We start from the raw sequence: 20,755 nt of genomic DNA, 5'->3' as shown, positions 1-20,755 counted from the left end.
AACTTAAACGAGAATCATAATGCTTTTGATACTGGCAGATTGAAAACAGATAATGCAAGGACCAAAACAAAAGACAGAGCTTCAGATCAATGTAAGAAAGAGCTGAAGATGACAAGCTTTGTTGATTAAACTCAACCAAGTAATATTACGTGAATTATGGACAGCCAAGTTATGTGTAAATGTATAAGATGCTGTCTTAATTCGATAAGAAAGTGGTGATTACGTAGAAACAGAACTGAAGTATTGTAATTGTGAATGTGAAGTGTGGATGTGAAACAGAGAGTGATTTGTTCTATTAACATAGATATTGAAGAGATAGATAAGTAATTTGCTGCAATGATATAATTTGAAAGAGAAAACTAAAACGAGAATGATAATGCTTTTGATACTAGCAGATTGAAAACAGATAATACAAGAATCAAAACAAAAGACAGAGCTTTAGGTCAATGTAAGAAAGAGCTGAAGATGAGAAAGCCTTGTTGATTAAACTCGACCAAGTAATATTACGTGAATTATGGAGAGCCAAGTTATGCATAAATGCGTAAAATGCTGTCTTAATTGGATAAGAAAGTGGTGATTACGTAGAAACAGAACTAAAGTATTGTAATTGTGAATATGAAGCATGATTGTGAAAGAGAGAATGATTTGTTCTATTAACATAGATATTGAAGAGATAGATAAGTAATTTACTGCAATGATATAACTTGAAAGAGAAAACTAAAACGAGAATCATAATGCTTTTGATACTAGCAGATTGAAAACAGATAATGCAAGAACCAAAACAAAAGACAGAAGATTTACACTAATGTGAAAAAAAGCTGAAGATGACAAAGCCTTGTTGATTAAACTTGACCAAGTAATATTACGTACATTATGGACAGCCAAGTTATGTGAAAATGCATAAGATGTTGTCTTTGATTGGATAAGAAAGGGGTGATTACGTAGAAACAGGATTGAAGTATTGTAATTGTGAATGTGAAGGGTGACTGTGAAAAGGAGTGATTTGTTTTATTAACATAGGTATTGAAAGAGAAATAGATAAGCAATTTACTTCAATGACAAGATTTGAAGGAGAAAATTAAATGACAATCAGAGTGCTTTTGAAATTAGAAAACAAAAGATAGAAGCATTACGTCGACGTAAGAAAGGTCTGGAAGATGACAAAGCCTTATTGATTGGACTTAAACAAATAATACGACATAAACTATGAAAAGCCAAGTTATGCGAAAACAAGCTGTCTTTAAATTAGATAAGAAAATAGGGATTACGTAGAAAGAGAATTGAAGTATTGTAATTATGACAGCGAAAGGGAGTGATTTGTTTTATTAACATAGTTATTGAAGGAAAAAGAGATAAGCAATTTACTTCAATGACAAGATTTGAGGGAGAAAATTAAACAATTGGAGCGCTTTTGAAATTAGCAAATCAAAAACTGAAAACGCAAACACGAAAACAAAAGATAGAAGCATTAAGTTGACGTAAGAAAGGTCTGGAAGATGACAAAGCCTTATTGATTTTACCTAAACAGATAATACGACATAAAGTATAAAGGACCAAGTTATGCGAAAACAAGCTGTCTTTAAATTAGATAAGAAAATGGGGATTACGTAGAAACAGAATTGAAGTATTGTAATTATGACTGCGAAAGGGAGTGATTTGTTTTATTAACATAGGTATTGAAGGAAAAAGAGATAAGCAATTTACTTCAATGATAAGATTTGAGGGAGAAAATTAAACGACAATTGGAGCGCTTTTGAAATTAGCAAATCGAAAACTGAAAACATAAACACGAAAACAAAAGTTAGAAGCATTACGTCGATGTAAGAAAAGTCTGGAAGATGACAAAGCCTTATTGATTTTACCTAACCAAATAATACAACATAAACTATAAAGAGCCAAGTTATACGAAAACACGCTGTTTTTAAATTAGATAAGAAAATGGGGATTACGTAGAAACAGAATTGAAGTATTGTAATTGTGACTGCGAAAGGGAGTGATTAATTCTATTAACATAAGTATTGAAGGAGAAACAGATAATCAATTTACTTCAATGATAAGATTTGAGGGAGAAAATTAAACTACAATCGGAACGCTTATGGAATTAGCAGATTGAAAACTGGAAACACAAACATCAAACCAAAAGACAGAAGCATTACGTCGACGTAGGAAAGGGCTGGAAGATGACAAAGCCCTGTTGATTGAATTCAAACAAATAATACTATATAAACTATAAACAACCAAGTTATACGAAAACAAGATGCTGTCTTTGAGTTAGATAAGAAAGTGGGGATTACGCAAGAACAGAAAGGACGTACTACAAAGGGAAGCGAGAATGAAAATCCTATACAACAAGTATTAAAGTATTAAACGAGGGTTGCGAAGCCTTCACGAAACACGAGAAATGTTCGTAAAACGATTAAGTTCGTTATGTTGCGAACAAACATGAGACTTTGCATCTTGAATGAGGTATTATCAAATATAAACAGGTATTTCACGATAGTACTTTGGAACAACACGAAATTTGGAATATGAGGAATTAATAACGGAAAATACTTTATTAAATAGACTTAACAAAGAAGAAAACAATGACGATACGCTGTCTGAATATATTACATAATGGAAATGCCTAATACACATTGATAATGTATATATTATATTAAATAATAATACAAATGTGAGATTTAAAGACAATTAGAAAATTTTAATATTGATTCGTTAAAGAAAGAATTAACCTACAAACGAGACATAGAAAAAAAAGAATAAATTGTGCCAGTAACAATAGAAATAACAAGTGAAACTAAATAAACAACAATGGAAAAGAATAATGACAAAAACGTGTTCGAACGTGTGCGCACACGTTCGATTGGCGCGAACATCGCCAACATAACCCCAAAAATTAACATGCTGTTTTCCTTACCATTGCAGAAGTCATAAAGGACCAATCGGACAAGAAAAAATTGTCTTTCTGTACGTACATTGTAATAGTTTTATATCAATAGATTATTATTCAAGGTTCACAATTTGCTGCTTTTAGCCCCGAATAGAAAATATTTTACGTCAACGAAATGTTATGTTAAATGTCGATTCGAATGCTTTAAAATCAATGAGATATTTCTTATCTGCAGCAATATTCGTTCGATATTTACTGCGCAATTTCGGCACGATTTAAAAAAGGTTAAAGTAGTTTATAGTTATATCAAGTGACCAATAAAAGGAGAAAGAAGAATTAAAGTTTCTTCGACGACTCGTCTTCGTAAAACGAACTTCCTACAGTCATCGAAATGAGATTTAACAGCTTTCCGTAAAGGATAGGAGAAAAGAATCGCGTAAAAAGTTCTTCTAAAGAACGACGTGTAAGTGAAAACTTTGGAAATTTCCGAACTTCTTTTCGAACTTCTCTTTTCGGAACACTTCTTGTTGGAATGTGCAGATCTATATATATATGATATTAGTATATATGTACGTATATATCTATATATTTATATATATGTATCGATTAATTAATCTAATGAAATCTAAAACGAATGAGAATATTATATGTTGAGAAGAGACAGCTAAGCGGAATGTTGAGCACTGCGCGAGAGAATACCGACAAGATCGGAAGACGGCACGCAACTAACTGCCGCCGTAGAGCGTCGAACGTGGTTCGCTACTCATTTATTGGGCGCAAGAAAGTGGGGAGGAAGTATTGACCAATTGCGTTGCAATATTTCTACACGTGACAAATGCAAAAATATGTTCATTTTAAAACGCAAAGGCACCTTGCCGAAGAATAAAGTTAGAAATAGATAAAGATTTTCTATATATCTCATAAAAATCTTAAATATATAAAATATATAAATGTATACATATACATAACCTAAAATAAAAATAAAAAAAAAAAAATATATATATATATAATATACATTGTAACAATATATATTAATAAATCAATTCAAATCGAAAGAATTAACTATTATTTAACTTGTACTTTAAATTATAGTGCTCGCACAATTTTCTTCTCAATTTTCACGACCTTTTTGTAGAAAAAAAAAAGAATAATAAAGTAAATAAATAAATAAATAAATAAATAAGTAAATAAGTAAGCAAAAATAAATCAATAAATAAGTAAGTAACATAAAACGATGATTATTTGATAGAGATCAAGTACGAAAGACAGGTTTAGTTATATCCCTATGAAATAGTCAGTAAATTATTCTTCAAAAACCACATCTTCGAAACGATCACAACTTTCGGAAGGACGACATTCTGCATAGACAATAATTCAATTTTTATATTCTTGTACGGTAGAGATGGTCTGTCTATGGGGGAAAGTAGTATATAAGAGTGAAAGAGAAAACCGAAGAATGTAGAATGAAGAACGAAGAAAAGAAGAGATAGGGCAGGAGGCGTAATAATAAAAATGTCCATCGACCGACAGGACGGATCAGAAATCTTAATATGTCCCTGTGGTGTCCACGGTCGGCCATGAGATCAGAGAGTCAGCGATTTCCAGCCAATATAAATGTCCTACATTGATTTAGTTCTCCTTTTTTCCCTTGCCTTACGTGATTTCAACAATGGGAGTAAGGGTCTCCAAACGGAAACGTCTCCGTCAGGGAAATTAGCTTCCGAAGATTCGAAATAGCACAGAAGGGGTTAGTCAGTCATCCGCCATATTCTTTTTTCTTTGTTTTTCCTTTCGTTTTACTTTTTCTTTTTCTATAAAACGAAGATGAAACATATTCGAAAAATCATATGACCAATTTATATTTTTTATTACAGTCCATTCGACTTAATAAATTCATATAAATATTTTAAGAACGAATGAAAGGATGTCAGTTAAATGTTGGATTTTCTTCGGAAAACTATTTCTGCTTTTCGTATAAGCTATACAACGATTTAAGCCTGTATCATAGTAATCTCCCTCCCTCTCTCTCTCTCTCTCTCTCTCTCCCTCTTTCTTCTTCTCTTTCTCTTTCTCTCTATGTCTTTTGCACGCGCGCGAGCGCGTGTTTCATCCAAGTCGTAAACGTGCCTATTTGAAACATGGTAAATTTAATAGAGACGATGGTAAAAGTAAAATCGACTTTTGGACGTCCTAAATTCGTGCTCTGTATACGACAGGGCCAATGATCTCTCTCTCTCTCTCTCTCTCTTTCTTTCCATCTTTCCCTCTCGTGAATAAACAACGAATAAATCGAGAAACGATCAAGTATCAAAGTACCGTATGTTTGAATCGAGTTATATAACAAGAACGAGTATATTAAAAATCATCGAGGTAATTTACCTCCTTCCCTTCATCTCTCTTTCTTTTTCCTTCTCAAACATTAAAACTCTCTGCAAGATGACGTTCGGAAAGATGCACGATTAAAAGTATAACGGAAGGAGCCGAAAATACAATAATAATAAAATGTATATAGGATGATTAAAAAGTAGCGCATGCTTGCCGTGAATGGCTCAACAGGGATAACAGGAGAGAACCGATACGAGGATAATAAAAAAATTCTTAATGTAACGCGTATAAAGTGGTAATAACCGTAAAACAAAAAAGAAATTAAATTTCAGGTACATAATAATCGATTAACGTCTTTCGTACAACATCCTTCTCTCTTCTCTTCTCTTCTCTTCTCTTCTCTTCTTTTCTGTTCTCTTCTATTCTCTCCTCTTCTCTTCTCTTCGTCATATTTTCTTCTTTTACCGAGCTACACGTGTCGATACTACTCGTAGGCGGGAATGAATTTAAGGGATCGACGAAGAGAGATCGCGGAAAGAGAAGAAGGAAAAGGGAACACGTTCAAGGAGAAACGAAGGGTCACTATCGATGGGGTAATAGATAGATTATTATTAATATCTTTATCGATTACTACATCATAACTGTTACCTAACTTTACGATACCGCTTGATAAATCAGGTATTTCTCTGGTTTCCTTTCCTTTCCTCTATCTCTTTCTTTCTTTCTTTCTTTCTCTCTTTCTCTCTCTTCTTATTTTATTTAAATATATTTTTTCTTACTTATTCTTTTACTTATATATGTGTGTGTGTGTGTGTGTGTATATATATAAATATTTTTATTTAATTATTTATTCAATGTATTAATTAAATAAATATTTTATATATGAATATATATATATATAATATTCATTACTTTAAAAATTATTTTATACCATTTTATTATCTTTTATTATTTACAGAATAGAATAATTATTGATTTATTATTTATAAAGATTTATTTATTTATGTTTCTTTATTTATATATTGCATTTAATTTGATATTTTTATTTTCTTTCTGTAAAAATATATCTCCTTTTTTTGTTTCTTTCAAAATCGCTTAGGTAAAGATCTACGTGGAAAAATTGTTTTCTATAATTTCATCAAAAATCGTCGTTTATCTCTAATTGATCTTACCGAGACAAGATCGATGTTCGAAGGATCCGTCCCACCTAAAGTAAATTACTCTTACACACATACACACACACACACACACACACATAACAGTAGATATTACCGTTCCTCAGCTTATCGCGAATAAATTTCATTTCTCGTTGAAAACAGCATCTTATTTCATTTTCATTCGCGTACCTCTTTTCCTTTTTTTTACTTCTCTTATCTCCATCTATTTTTCTTTTCTTTTATTTTCGTCTTCTTTCGTTTCTTTTCTCTTCTTCTCATCTTTAAAATAACAGTTTAATGGAGGCTCATTTCGCGAAAAGAGAGAACGCAACGGTCTTTAAGTTTAATAGTCCGCCGTGCCTCGTGGATGACGGGCCGATAATTTTCGAATAGTCCATCTCCGTTACGCCAAACTCCTCTTCATGACGATCTCTCTTTTTCTTCATTTTTAAACGCGAGATTGCTCAATTTGACATTAGCGAAATGACGGTCTCCTCATCGGTGTAGAAACATTGATAGAATTACACGATCAAGAAGAATATAATTCGGGAATTTGGGAATTAACAGATATTAAAAAGAAATTTCGTATAGCGTCTGAGTGGATAAGAGGATTACTGGATCGGTTCGTCGATAAGTAATAACGAACGACGAACAAATGAATGAATGTTATATATCTGATACGACAGCCATCTTGTTATTTTTGACACATCATCGATAATATTAAAAGAATCCTATTCTCTTATTATATTTTTTTTTTACGAACACTACTTTTCGTAGTCGCCTCAGATTACAGACAAGCGACCGTTCGTTCAGCGTATATAAATTATTACGAGAGGACGATCGACTTTTTTAACGATGATGACAAAAAAAGAAAGAAAAAAAAAAAAAAAACAACAAAACAAAAAATGAAAGTAATTAATCGTGTCGACCGATAAGAAAAATAGAATGATGAAAAGGGAGAAAGGGCCGGGTAGTTTTCGAAGAGGACGAAGGAAGATTACGAAAAGACGTGGGAACGTCACAGTTCTCTCTCTCTCTCTCTCTCTCTCTCTCTCTCTCTCTCTCTCTCTCTTTCTCTCTTTCTCTCTCTCTCTCTCCCTGTTCTTTTTCGTTCGAACGATACAACGTTTCTTTGCGGTATGGTAATTTCTTTCTTTCTCTTCTTCTTTTATTTTTGGGAATTTATGTTTCTTCTTTTCCACGAGTATAGCAACATATGAGGGCTTGACGTGTTCCCATGGTGGAAGGACGGACACGACCATAAAGGAAACGCCCGTAGATGGAATAGACATGTTCCGAGTAGGACGACTTCCGGTTGTACCATTTTCAACGAACGCAAAGGGACACTAATACCGCTGAGTTCTCCTTTTCCTTTTCTTTCGAACGTTCGTGAAGGTTATATAAACTTTTCAACTACCCGTTTAACGACATCACGTCTATAAATTCAAAATAACCAAGCCATTTGTTGTACGTACTTGTTCTTACCGATCGGTATCGTATCGTATCGTATTCTATCTGAACTTAACTATAGATAATTACATACATTTCAGTGTATCATTATCGGAAAATATTGTAATGAGTTAACCATATTGCCTATGTATTTGTGCGTGTATGTGTATGTGTCAAATACAACCGGTCGTACGTTTTATTTACATAATATGCAATCCAAACTCGTGATCAAGATCGTTATCGAAGAATTTCTCCTCCCGTTATCGTAATTTTCATATGAAATCTATACAAAATCGCATTAATTTGTTTCACTTATCCATAAATCTTATAAACCTATCTACATAATGTGCATATATACATATGTATCTACATCCATGAATGATGATATATATATATATATATATATATATAAAATCCGTGATTGAATATAAATCTTTCTTTGTTCTCTTATTATTTTATATCGATTTTTCCTCGGTTAATCTCGATTACGTTCGAATCGATTAAACGAATCATTCTCTCATAAGAGTATGAAATAATTATCACGATAAAACTTTCGCTTGTTCATCGTTATCAAATTACAAAGAGACCAAGTAGGAGTTTGAAAAGCAAGAGAAACGGGTGCATGCTAATATTTGATTTTTCGACGATGGACGATATTTCATCCGACATTCGATCGGATGTTATGCTGATTTCGCGTCGAGTTTAAAAATGGAGTCCGCGTATTCAGACGAGAAGGTGCAACGCGGTAACAGATAACGGCGATGTGATTTAATAATAATCGTGACGAGCTAAAATTACTTCGACGAGGCGCATTCCCGTTAATCTTCAACGATTAACGAGAAAGTTAATCCAATTTATTTTCTTTTTTTTTCTCTTTTTAATCGATATCCTATAGTAACGAAAAAGTATCTTCGAATTTCGACGTTTCTTTTAGAACGTAAAGAAGATGAATTTATCTATGTAATTTCTGTTAATTTTTACAATGATATCAAGAAAAGAAATCGAAATATAATCCCGAGAAGTGCATCGATCATCGAAAACTATAGAAAGAGAAATAATAGCCAAGAAACGTTATCTACGTGTCCATATTAATTATCGGTCTAACTCAGTCGCGGAAACTCGAAGGTAAGAAGCTTAAGGCCATTTACATGGATGATCGCGTATGTCCTTGACGATACGCTACGGAGCTTTCAATATCTTCTATCTCTTTCTTCTTCTCAACGTCGTCGACGTCAATATCAACGTCGACATAATAATGATAGCAATGTCAACAGAAGAAGTAGTAGTAGTAGAAATGTTAGAAGTGGTATAGTAATAGTAATAGTAGAATGATACTCTAGAGGTAGTAGTAGTAGTAGTAGAGTAGTGCTTTGGTAGCAATAGTAGTAATAGTAGAATGATGCTCTAGCAGTAATAGTAGTAGTAGTAGTAGTACTGAAAGTATAAAAGTACTTTAGCAGTAACAGTATAGTATTACTAATAGTAGTAATGGTAATAGTAATCGAATAGTGCTCTAGCAGTAGCAATATAGAAGTAGTGTAGTAGTGGTAATAGTAAAAGTAGTAGTAGTAGTAATCGAGTAGTACTCTAGCAGTAGCAGTATAGTAATACTAATATAGTAATACTATTAATAGTAGTAGTAGTAGTCAATGTCATCGCGTTCTCATCGTCATCGTCGTTGCAGTCGTCGTCGTCGTCGTCGTCGTCGTCGTCGTCGTCGTCGTCGTCGTCGTCGTCGTCGTCGTCGTCGTCGTCGGTTACAACGTTATAACCTATGGCGCAGGTGTGCATATGTAATTCCGAATGGGTACCTCGGTCACGACACGTGAAAAGACCAGATCCACGACGTCTACATTATTTATTAGGCGTACGGCAACGCGTATATAGCGAGAGCCAAGACAAACGGCTGCATAATCAACAATTAGCGGGCTGATATGAGCTACGTGAACGTTTTTTAACGAGTTACCATTACACTCATATATATACAATAGTTTAAAATACGTTCACACGTACGAACGTTTATTTCCGATTGGACTCACACCATTTAATCCAGAAATGAAGAAATTTTAATTAATTAATTAATTAAATTGTTGCATTTAACAACGGAAAAGCTTATATTTCCTTTGATCGTACATCAATGATTATTTTAAATAATACGATAATAACGAATAATAACTTTGCTAATGCATCCACATTGATTCTCTTTGTTGTTAAATCTTGCAAAGAATTCACTGTCTCCTTTGTCGTTTCTTTCATACAATATCTATTCACTGGCTCACTGGCTAATGTTCGGGATCAAATAACAAATTACGTAGGTCGTTAACGACTGTAAGATAATCGGACTCTCGCGAGAGTTCTATCGGGAGAGTAGTAAAGTATCTTTTCTTCTTGCCGAGTTCGAGTTCGAATCATTCGAAGGGAATGCAACTCGAGACCATGTTAAGTCAGCCTCCCGCAAAAGGATCAAATCTACGATTCTTCTCTCTCTCTCTCTCTTTCTCTCTCTCTCTCTCTCTCTCTCTCTCTCTCTCTCTGTAATCGCGATCGGAAGAGAAAAAGATAGAAAAGATAGAAAAGAGACAAGATAGAGAGAAAGAAAGAAAGAAAGAGAAAGAATGTTTTTCGTTCGCGAATCACAAGCTAGATTCTCTCTTATTCGAACGTGAGTTTCTTTCGCGCTGAGAGGCTACGACTCATGCTTGGAGAATGTGATTTAAGTCTGCATAAAAGACGACGTTCGCGCGGAATTACAAGGGGCCCATGGAGTTCCGTTCTGTCGTCGTTGTCATCATCGTCGTCGTCGTCGTCGTCGTCGTCGTCGTCGACGTCGTCGATGTCGTCGATGTTGTCGTCGATGTTGTCGTCGTAGTAGTCGATTCTCTTGGCTGCCGAAGAAACTTTCGTTCGTTCGGGATGCGTGCATGGAATATCGTATGATCGCTTATCGACTTCATTCACAAGAGAAAGAGAAAGAAAAAGAAATAGACACGTATGTAGTAGTCTCGTTTTCTCGAATCTCGTTTTGTAGAACTCTCTTCTCTACTACTTTGGAAAACTCAACGCGTTTAACGTCCGACAGTTCTCTTCTTCTCTATTTCGATTTCTTCGCGAATTCTTTCTCGTTTCTTTCCCTCTTAGGTTATCACGTTTCTACCATTGTTTGTATCATTCCTTCCTTCCATCCCCCAACGACACGACACGACACGACACGACACAATACTATACTATACTATACTATACTATACTATACTACACGACACACACGATGATTTTCTTATTTCATCGTAATCCACCGAGGAGAGTAGTATCCAATCCGATGACTCACCGAACGCGATACTATAAACGATAAAGTTTAGTCATTGTCTTTGGATACGTTTACGAATAATGCTGTTGTACCTTGAAACCAGAACTCATGTTCCTCGAATTACGTTAAACGTAATATATATATATATATATATATATATATATATATATATAAAGAAAAAAAAAGAAGGATTAAATATTATTATACATATATTATATATGGATTTATAAATATGTATATGTATTTGTAATATATATATTCATTATGGATGTACATTTATAAATTGAATATATAAATACATTCGATATATGTATTATATAAATACATACGTCGTTTGATATAAAAGAAACGAACTGATGATGATAATGAAAGTATCGTGAATCATATATTTGTTTTATGATTATTATAAGACATACCGATGTAACGTAAAATAAATGATAAATTTCTCTCTCTTTTTTTTTTTCTTTTTTCTTTTTTTCATATTATTGACTTATTAGATCACTTGTTATTACACAGTTACTACTGAAACACATCTTTTACAAAAATAATGATAAATATGTAAATAGATATGTTCGTGCGTATTATAAGTTTTCGCCAATCGTATACATACACACACACACACACATATATATATATATATATAAACAAAATAAAAAATGAAGATAAAAAGGAAAAACGTGATCGTTATTAATTATGAACGTAAATTAGATACGACTTTAATTTGTTGTTCGTCGTAACATCGTGAAAGTTAATACGAAGAAGAATTCCGAGTTGGTAAAGAATACGGCTAATCGTTCGACGGTTCGGAAATTCGCTTGAATTACTCTCCGTGCCGCGATTATCTACTTGTTGTTTGTTTTTTCTTTCATTCTTTTTTTTTTTTTAATCCTCGGAGTCGACCTTAGCCACGATACGATATCCTCAGTTAACACGCGAAGAATGCAAGTGGTCTCTCTTGGTCGGTCGACCAGACTCTATTGTCGGTTAGGCGTAGCAAGAAGATCATTTTCTCTCGTTTTCAGGAAGACGAAGAGATTTTCACTCACTGGACTAGCTCTTGCTTTTCTAGTTCATTCCCGGTTTCGTAGAAAACGTTTTGTAATTATAATTGTTCGCACGTTACAATTAAACGGACATATACTCCGACGCATACGAGTTAAATCGAACATAAATAAGTTTTTATATCGAGAATGAAAATGTTGAAAAAAAAAAAAAAAAAAAAAAAAGAAACAGAAAAGTACAGTTGTTTCGTTAACATCGTTTCAGTAAATTGAATGAAAGATAAAACAACAAGATAATGATAATAACAATTGATTATTCTGTATTTTTAATTACTAATTCTTTTTTTTTGTTCTTGTTCCCTTACATTCGAATAATAATAATAATAATAAAATAATAATAGTAAAAGAATTTATTTAATTAATAATTCAATTATTTACTATTCGAATAATAATAATAATAATAATAATAATAATAATAGTAAAATAATAATAAAAGAATTTATTCAAGTAATTAATAATTAAATTACTTACTATCCGAATAATATTAACAATAATAATAAAATAATTTATTTATTGAGGTAGTTAATAATTTAATTACTTACTATTCGAATAATAATAATAATAATAATAATAATAATAATAATAATAATAATAATAACAATAATAATAATAATAATAATAATAATAATAATAATAATAATAATAATAAAAGAATTTATTTAAGTAATCAATAATTTAATTACTAATAATAATAATAATAATAATAATAATAATAATAATAATAATAATAATAATAATAACAACAACAATAATAAAGTAATAATAATAAAAGAATAATAAAAGAATTGCCAAGAATGTGTTTAAAAAAAAAAAAAAAAAAAAGAAAGAAAGAAAAAAGAAGAAAAAACGAAAAATATCACTTTATTTAATACTATCGAACTCTAATCGATGTATCAAGTATATCGTTTAAACGTTATTGCTCGAAGAGGAGTTAAAACGTAAGCGAAGAATACTCGAACGTAACGAAAGATTTGCCAGAAGGAGGTCACATCTGTCCGACGCGTCCTCGTCTTTCTCTTGTAATCTCCTTGTTGCGTCTAACGGCCCTTCTTTCGTTCAAGGTCATCCTCCGACGGTCTCACGATTATCCCACAAGTTCGTACTGGATATAATCGTGTTAGACGATTAACCCGTTTCATTACTTTTCAATAACAAATAATTTCAACAGATCGAATTTGTGCAATCTGATTTTGTAAAATTTCACAAATAAAAGTCGGACAAAGATGAAAAGCTAGTCGAAGATAAGTTTCATGGCACTAATGGCTTATTTTTACGAACGCTTTATCGATTTATATGGATCGCTGTGTTAAACTCACTTTCATGTTGAATTAAATGTTAAATTAGAATGTCGCTCGTACAACATCACATATCATACTTGAAATATTTCATAGACTTCTTGAAATAATTAAGAAGATATTATCGTAATCGTAAATCCTATATTGTTGCATCTTAATCTTTCACTTTATTATCTATTTCCTGCCCATATAGGGCCAATAAACTTTACCCGCATCCTATCGATTCTTTCTTTAACGCGTGTACTTCATTTTTTCCCTCCATTCCTTTTCGTTTTCATTTCTTTTTTTATTTTTTCTTATCTTCACGAAGATTTATCGATCATTTCTTGGATGTGAAAACATTGAAGCATTTCTAAAGCAGCGATCTAAGAGAACTAGGATACTGCGAAATAAATTGAAAAGAGGCAGAGAGAGAGAGAGAGAGAGAGAGAGAGGGAGAGGGAGAGAGAAAAAAATAACAATATAATAAGTGCCGGTAGGACGAATTTTATTAATAGGATATATAAAAAGTGAATATTACAACCGAGTAAGAAGTATACGGTGCGTACGAGAAAATTAAAGACGCTTTAACGATACCGCGAGGTAATTAATATAATTGTCCTCGAGCTGGCACACGCTAAATTGCCATTACTCTCGAGATTACTCCTTATTTATTTCTTTCCTCCAAGAAATACACCTGCGCGTATTAACGACTTCGATGATCAATTAATTTTCTTTAATTAAGAAGTATACAGAGAGAAAGAGGAGGAGGGAGAGAGGGAGGGAGTGAGGAAGGGAGAAAGAGAGCGAATTATTACGTATCGAACATACATGCGTGATCTCTTCAAATTATTTCGGAAGTTTCCAATTAATCTCAAATTTCGCGCAAACGTTTTAATAAATTCGTGCTTTACATAACACTAAAGAAAGAAAGAAAGAAAAAAAGGAAAGAAGATTATCGAGCGATCGATAAAATCATTCGAACGAAGGGTATGATTTCGAAAGAAACAAAAAATAAAAAATAAAAAAATAAAAAGATCAAAAAGAACGAGATAAAGTTATTCGTAGAAAGATATACGCATAATGGTACAGTAGTAGTAAGTAGAGATTTTATAAAAATATATTTTATGAGACAGTGGACGACCTTCCTCTCCTCTTCTTCTTTCCCTTTAGCCCTAAGTATCCCATCCCCATCCCTCTTGCGCCCAACAGTTCTCTTCTCCTTTCGTATGCAACTGTGAACACCACCTAATATCCGATGCCACGGCACATACTAATTAGCCTAGGAAGGGAAACGCGTCTCGAATACATAGTAGATATGCGATAGAACGTTAGATACCAACGATGGTCCTTCTACTCCTTGTTGAGGACGTCAACTCGAGCTAATTCCTTGGTCCTTGGTCGTATAGTAAGCTAACTATGGTGTACCGTACTTATGATCGATCGACCAAATTACTTCAACTTGTAATTTATATATAAGTGTGTCTGTCTGTCTGTCTGCTATCTGTCTGTCTATCCGTCTGTCTATCCGTCTGTCTATCTATCTGTCTATGTATGTATATGTACATGTGTGTGCGTGTGTGTGTGTGTGTATATACATATCCGTAATAATACAATTATAATCGTATCCACATATATCATATTAAACGTATATTTACCCCGCTCTCTTGGCCGCCATATTGCTTCCAATAATTCGGCGATAGTATCGAAGAAACGTTCGCTTGATGCATCGAACTAGTCGTTCCCGACAAAGGGACGCCATTGTTGTTGTTGCTTGGAATGGAAGTTTGAAAGCTATCGGCGAATAGGTTACTCGGTGATTGGCCAATCGTTCGAGCTTGAGTCGAGGATGATAAGCGAAAAGAGGAAGAAGTAGAAGAAGACGAAGAAGACGAAGAAGACAAAGAAGAAGAAGATGAAGAAGAAGAAGATGACGAGGACGACGACGACGACGACGACGACGACGACGACGACGACGACGACGACGACGAGGACGAAGAGGACGAAGAGGAAGTTCGAAAAAGATGATCGTTGCAAATGATCGATGTATCGATACCTCTTACGTTCGAAGAGAGTCGAGAGTGGCTCAGTTCATTGGTCCCACTTTGTGCAAGATTATTACTATCCCTATTACCACTGTTAGTAGAAAATGTTCCTCGTATTTGAACGGATCCGATTTGCGAATAACACGAACCGGTCCTTACCGAACTCCGAATCAATTTTGAATGTATGGACGATGATAATTTCCCGTCGATCCCGAAGTCTCTCAACTTAAAGTTTTGCTGATTCATCTTAAAGTCCACGTTGTTCTTGAAACTTCGATCCATATTTATTCGTTCGTTCGTTCGTTCGTTCGTTCGTTTGTTTGTCTCTCTCTTTCTCTTTCTCTCTCTTTCTTTTTTCCTTTTTTTTTTCTCTCCTTTCCTTCTTTTTTTTTTGCTCTTGTACCTATCTCACTTTTTCCCGCTAAACTATTTTATCCATTCGTTCGAGTCCAACGCAAAATCTCGTACGGCATGTTTAGCCAACCGGTTTTCCTCGACACACTGTTTAAACACTGAACCTACAGAGAATCGGATCCACTCTAGATGTCCTTAAAAAAAAAAAAAAAGGAAGAAAAGAAAAATAAAACGTACCCACGATCATTCGCATTGGATTCCGATAACGTCCAACGCGTAACCACGATTCTGATTTATGCGAATTCAACGATCTATCATGGAGAATCTCAATCGAACGGGTCATTATTTCTTGACGATTTTTTTTTCTCTCTCTCTCTTTTTTTTTTTTTTCTTTTCACATTCAAGAGACTCGATCCCTATAGAGATCGATTGAAATACGAAATATATCGATCGAATTATACATAGAACTTAATGCACTGGTTTCTCTTTTGTAGCACTTAATCTTCTTATTTAAAAAAAGAAAGTGACACGAATGGTAGTACATTATCGTATTTATGAACTTGCATAAATGTTATAGAATAATAAAATATTAATACGTAATAATTTATATTTCAATGAGATTCATTATTCGTAATAAAATAATATTCCGATATTTTTATTATTACACTTGTACGGTATCGATTAGGTAATAACGTTATCGATTAGCATCGAGATTCGATAAAATGATTCAAAAAAGCGAACGATAGGAGGGAAACGTTTATAGATATTTTTTGCGGATATTAAACGATACCATGCTTTCTCTTTTCTTTTCTTTTCTTTTTCTTTTTTTCTTTTTTTCTCCTTCGACACGATGAAATTGTAAATACTTCGATTCAAAGCGAAAGGAGAATCGAAAATGATTCGTAGACCATTTAACGCACAGCGTTTGACAATCGACAGATCGACGTTTGCTTTGTCGAGCTCCTTGCCTTGACACCATTCGAATCTAGTATTGTTGCTTGGCCCTTTAAAAGCAGCATACCTTGTCGTGAGTTTATTCGACGTTTATTGTACACGCTCGACCGATCGATTTGAGATCTTTCCAAAAATTCGCGAGCCAAGTAGATGGAGAATATTTATTCATCTCAAGGTGACATTTTTCAGAATTCATGAAAACTCGTTTAAACATCTACATTCTTTGAAATATAACATTTTGAAAATCTCCATTGTTTTCAATTAACATTTACATTAATTTTTTATATGTATATATATATATATACACATACAAGCACGATAATAATAAACAAATATCATTTGAAAATAAATGAGATTCGAATCCGTCAAGTTTTATTTAAGTGTAATCTACGAATTACTTGCTAAACTCGATACGAAGAGAAAAGAAAGATAGAAAGAAAAAAGAAAAGAAATCGTTTTCGATTAACATTTATATTAATTATATATTAATTATACGTATAAAATATATAATTTGTCAAGTTTTATTTCAACAATGAGTGCAAACAATTACAATCTACAGATAACTTGTCGATCTTGATACGAAAAAAAAAGAACGGAAAAAAAAGAAAAAATCGATTTCAATCAATATTTATATTAATTATATTACGTAATATAATTACTATGAATTTTATATAATTATATATATATATATATATATATACACAATAAATAGAAAAAATTCGAAAAGAAATGAGAATCCAATTCATCAAGTTCTATCTCTGACAACAAATGCTAATATAAAATACCGAAGTGATACGATCTACGAATTAATTCGTTGATCTCGATACAAAAAAAAGAATAGAAAAAAAAGAAGTATAACGAAAAACAAAAAAGAAAAAAGAAGATATCCTGCCATTGCTTCAACGAGAAATATTTTTGTGACATTAAAAAAAAAAAAAAGAAAAAAAAACAATCCAGAAAGAAGAAGGAAGAAGGACAAAAATAAAAAAAAGAAAGAAGATGCACCTTCATACATTGTCACGATATTATTAATAATTGTGATATCGAGTCCGACGATCGACAGAAACTTTCACGGTTGAGAATCTCGCCAATCTTACGATTGGATTAAAGAAGAGAAGACACACCGAAGATACGCTCTATGCCAATAATAATAGAGCCCTAGCAATAAGAGGACAAGCCAAAACGAAAAGTTTCTATTGTGACGCCTACATTCTCAAGCAACGTACTACGACGATATATATTCTCGTAGTTCGATCGTACCCATTGGGTAAGGACACATTTAGAAACGCTTAGAGATTCGCACGATGATCGAAGAAACCCGGAAGAGAGTCTTCGACGAAAGAATCCAATGGCGAACGAGGCATCTACGATCGAAATTTTGCTCACGCGCGTTCGCACACACACGTATACACAAAACAGAGAGCAACACACGAATGCTGTGTGAACAAGACACACTACACGTACACATACGTGTACATATACAGGCACGCTCGGTTAAACACGCCCGTAGATCCGTACGTACGTACACACGGAGTAGTAGAAAAGAATAGACACATTTACATAGAGAACTACACGAAACAATCGCTAGAGGATTAGAAGGCAAACTGCCGAGAGGAGCAACCAGTTCAGGCAGCCAGTAGAGAGACGACTGGTTTTGTTAACTTGACTCATAGACTACACACCGCACGAACAGAGGCTGAGGTCCAGTGTGCCTCCCCACCAGATACGCGATTCTAGGCGAATGTTCTCTCTCACTCTCTCTTTCTCTCTCTATCTCTATTATCCTTGTCTCTCTCCTTCTCTGTTACACAACACACACACGCACACACACACACAGACACTTGTCTTTCTTACAGTCTAAGCTCAACATCGTGCGAGAGCATATATACGAGGTTACTCGCGAGTGTAGCACGCTGCTTACTCGCCATGGAAAACACTTTCTGTCCTTTACTTACTAATATATATATATATATGTGTGTGTGTGTGTGTACACTACATACACAACACAACGCATACACATACATACATACATATATATATATTTCTATGTACCTTCTTTTCTCGCTTCTCTCTAAGTTCATCTTATACACTTGTAATGTCTTATATTATACATGTATGTATGTATGTATTTTTCTATGTATTTATATATGTATTTCTCTATATATTTATGTCGTACTTACTCTACGTACGTAGTCTCTACATCATAGAATAGAATGTTGAAAGATTTATATGAGAAACGGACCTTGCGCGATTTAACAAACGATTTCTTTTCTGGTAAATTTTCGCTTACGAATTAATCTTATTTTCTTAAACGATCGAGCCTAAACAGAGATATCTTCGTTTGAATTTCGTTCGAATTTTCGCATTTTTTCCCGAAGCTATATTTACGATCTTGTACAAAAAGATGCATTTACGATTTGATACGCTCGAGTTTCGTTTTGTCCTCTTTTCCTTTCATTTTTCTTTTTTTCCTTTCTTTTTTATAACCGCAACCAATCAAAATATCGCGTATACTTTTCGATACTGATTTATTTTCAACAAATCAAAAAAATTATTAATTCTCGCAAAACAAAACGTTTTCACAAAAACGATGGGGTATTTAATGTATTTTATATCAGCAATTACAGGATGATTAACTATGAATAGTCCCAATACGTTCGTTCCAATATATTCGCAAATACGAATTATTTGTTTCTTTAACATTTCGAAAATCGAAACAAATTACTATTGAACGAGCTCAAACTCTATCGAACATTTCGATGATTTGTACAAAATAACAAACAAAAATATTATCTTTTCAAGAGAGGGAAGAAACAAAAAAAAAAGAAAAAAGAAAAATAACAAAAAAAAAAAAAAGGAGACAAATGAAGGATTAATACTCGTACGAAAAGCTTCGTATTAAAAACGAATAGAATCACGATCGAACAATAACGATGAATCGACGAAATCGAGATGTGGTGCAAGATAAAAAAAAAAAGAAAAGAAAAAAGTAAACAAACCAAAAATTCAATAAATACATAAATAAATAAATAAATAAATAAATAAATAAATAAATAAATAAATGAAATAACAGAAACGATAAATTGTACGTTATCGGTGAAGCCTTAAGAATTAGAGCCGGTCGTTCAGATATAACAGAAATTATTCCGATGTAATATTCGGTAAGCGTGTTAGGAGAATCGCATGTTATCGAAGGGTAAAGATAATGAAGGTGTAAAACGCTATCGTTCGCTTCGTCCTTCGTGCAATAGACGAGAAAACGTAAATCGTAAAAGACGTGCCATATATTAGTGTTCTGTCGGTTCAGATTTTTTCACTTTGCTATCTTGTCTCTCTCTCTCTCTCTCTCTCTCTCTCTGTCTCTCTCTCTCTCTCTGTCTCACACACACACTCTTTCTTATCCGGTTACCAGGCGAAAGGAAACAGGAGAAAAAAGAGAGACAGAGAGAAAGATATCGGATTCTTTGACCCACAATACGAAGAGAAAATGAGTAATACTACGAGTTAGAAGAGGAACGTTATATGGCATCGCTAACTCTTGCACGGAATGGTAGACGTATATTGATTCAAAGAGGACGGGGGGAACAAAGGGGGGGAAGGGAAGGGTGGAGAAGGGGAGCAAACGTTGTTTACAACGACTATCTCTGCCCTCTCCTTCGAAGCGAACCCATTAATCGTGGATCGTTTGCGATATTTTAATCGGCCGGTATTCCCTTTTCACACCGAGGTCAAATACCTCGGTAAACTTAGTTGTCGTCTCTATGGTCCTTTTTTTTTTCTTTTTCTCTTCTTTCTTCCTTTCTTCGCACCCTCTCCACCCCCTCCCGACACCAACACCCAGGTTCTCTTACAAAACTACGAGTCTTCGATACGAAAAGGAGAATTAATGAATCAGGGGAAAAAAAACCCTCTAACGAATGAGTCGTCTCATCTTTTATTATA

At 33.6% G+C, this 20,755-nt stretch overlaps 1 protein-coding gene across 22 annotated transcripts in view; it reads right to left on the bottom strand.

Moving 5' to 3' along the window:
* Nucleotides 1–20,755, bottom strand: part of LOC122632546 (transcription factor 12-like) — a 168,211-nt gene that overhangs the window by 34,469 nt on the left and 112,987 nt on the right. For 4 of the 22 annotated variants that reach the window (XR_006327889.1, XR_006327890.1, XM_043819458.1 and 1 more), the window contains exons 1-2: nt 18,074–18,697; nt 15,119–16,053 (exon numbers count right to left, since the gene is read on the bottom strand). The exons of 3 other annotated variants lie outside the window; for them this stretch is intronic. Coding sequence is in view for 15 of the 19 variants with exons in the window: in XM_043819458.1 (XP_043675393.1) it covers nt 15,119–15,787 (669 nt within the window). In the remaining 4 variants the exon portion in view is untranslated. Of the gene's footprint in view, nt 1–15,118; nt 16,054–18,045; nt 18,707–20,755 lie in introns of those variants that run through there. 15 more of the 22 variants (XR_006327887.1, XR_006327888.1, XM_043819451.1 and 12 more) reach the window with 11 other exon arrangements.

This window comes from Vespula pensylvanica, chromosome 10 (genome assembly GCF_014466175.1).
Source record: "Vespula pensylvanica isolate Volc-1 chromosome 10, ASM1446617v1, whole genome shotgun sequence".
In the NCBI taxonomy this organism is placed as follows: domain Eukaryota; kingdom Metazoa; phylum Arthropoda; class Insecta; order Hymenoptera; family Vespidae; genus Vespula; species Vespula pensylvanica.
This window is presented reverse-complemented; position numbering and strand designations above follow the sequence as displayed.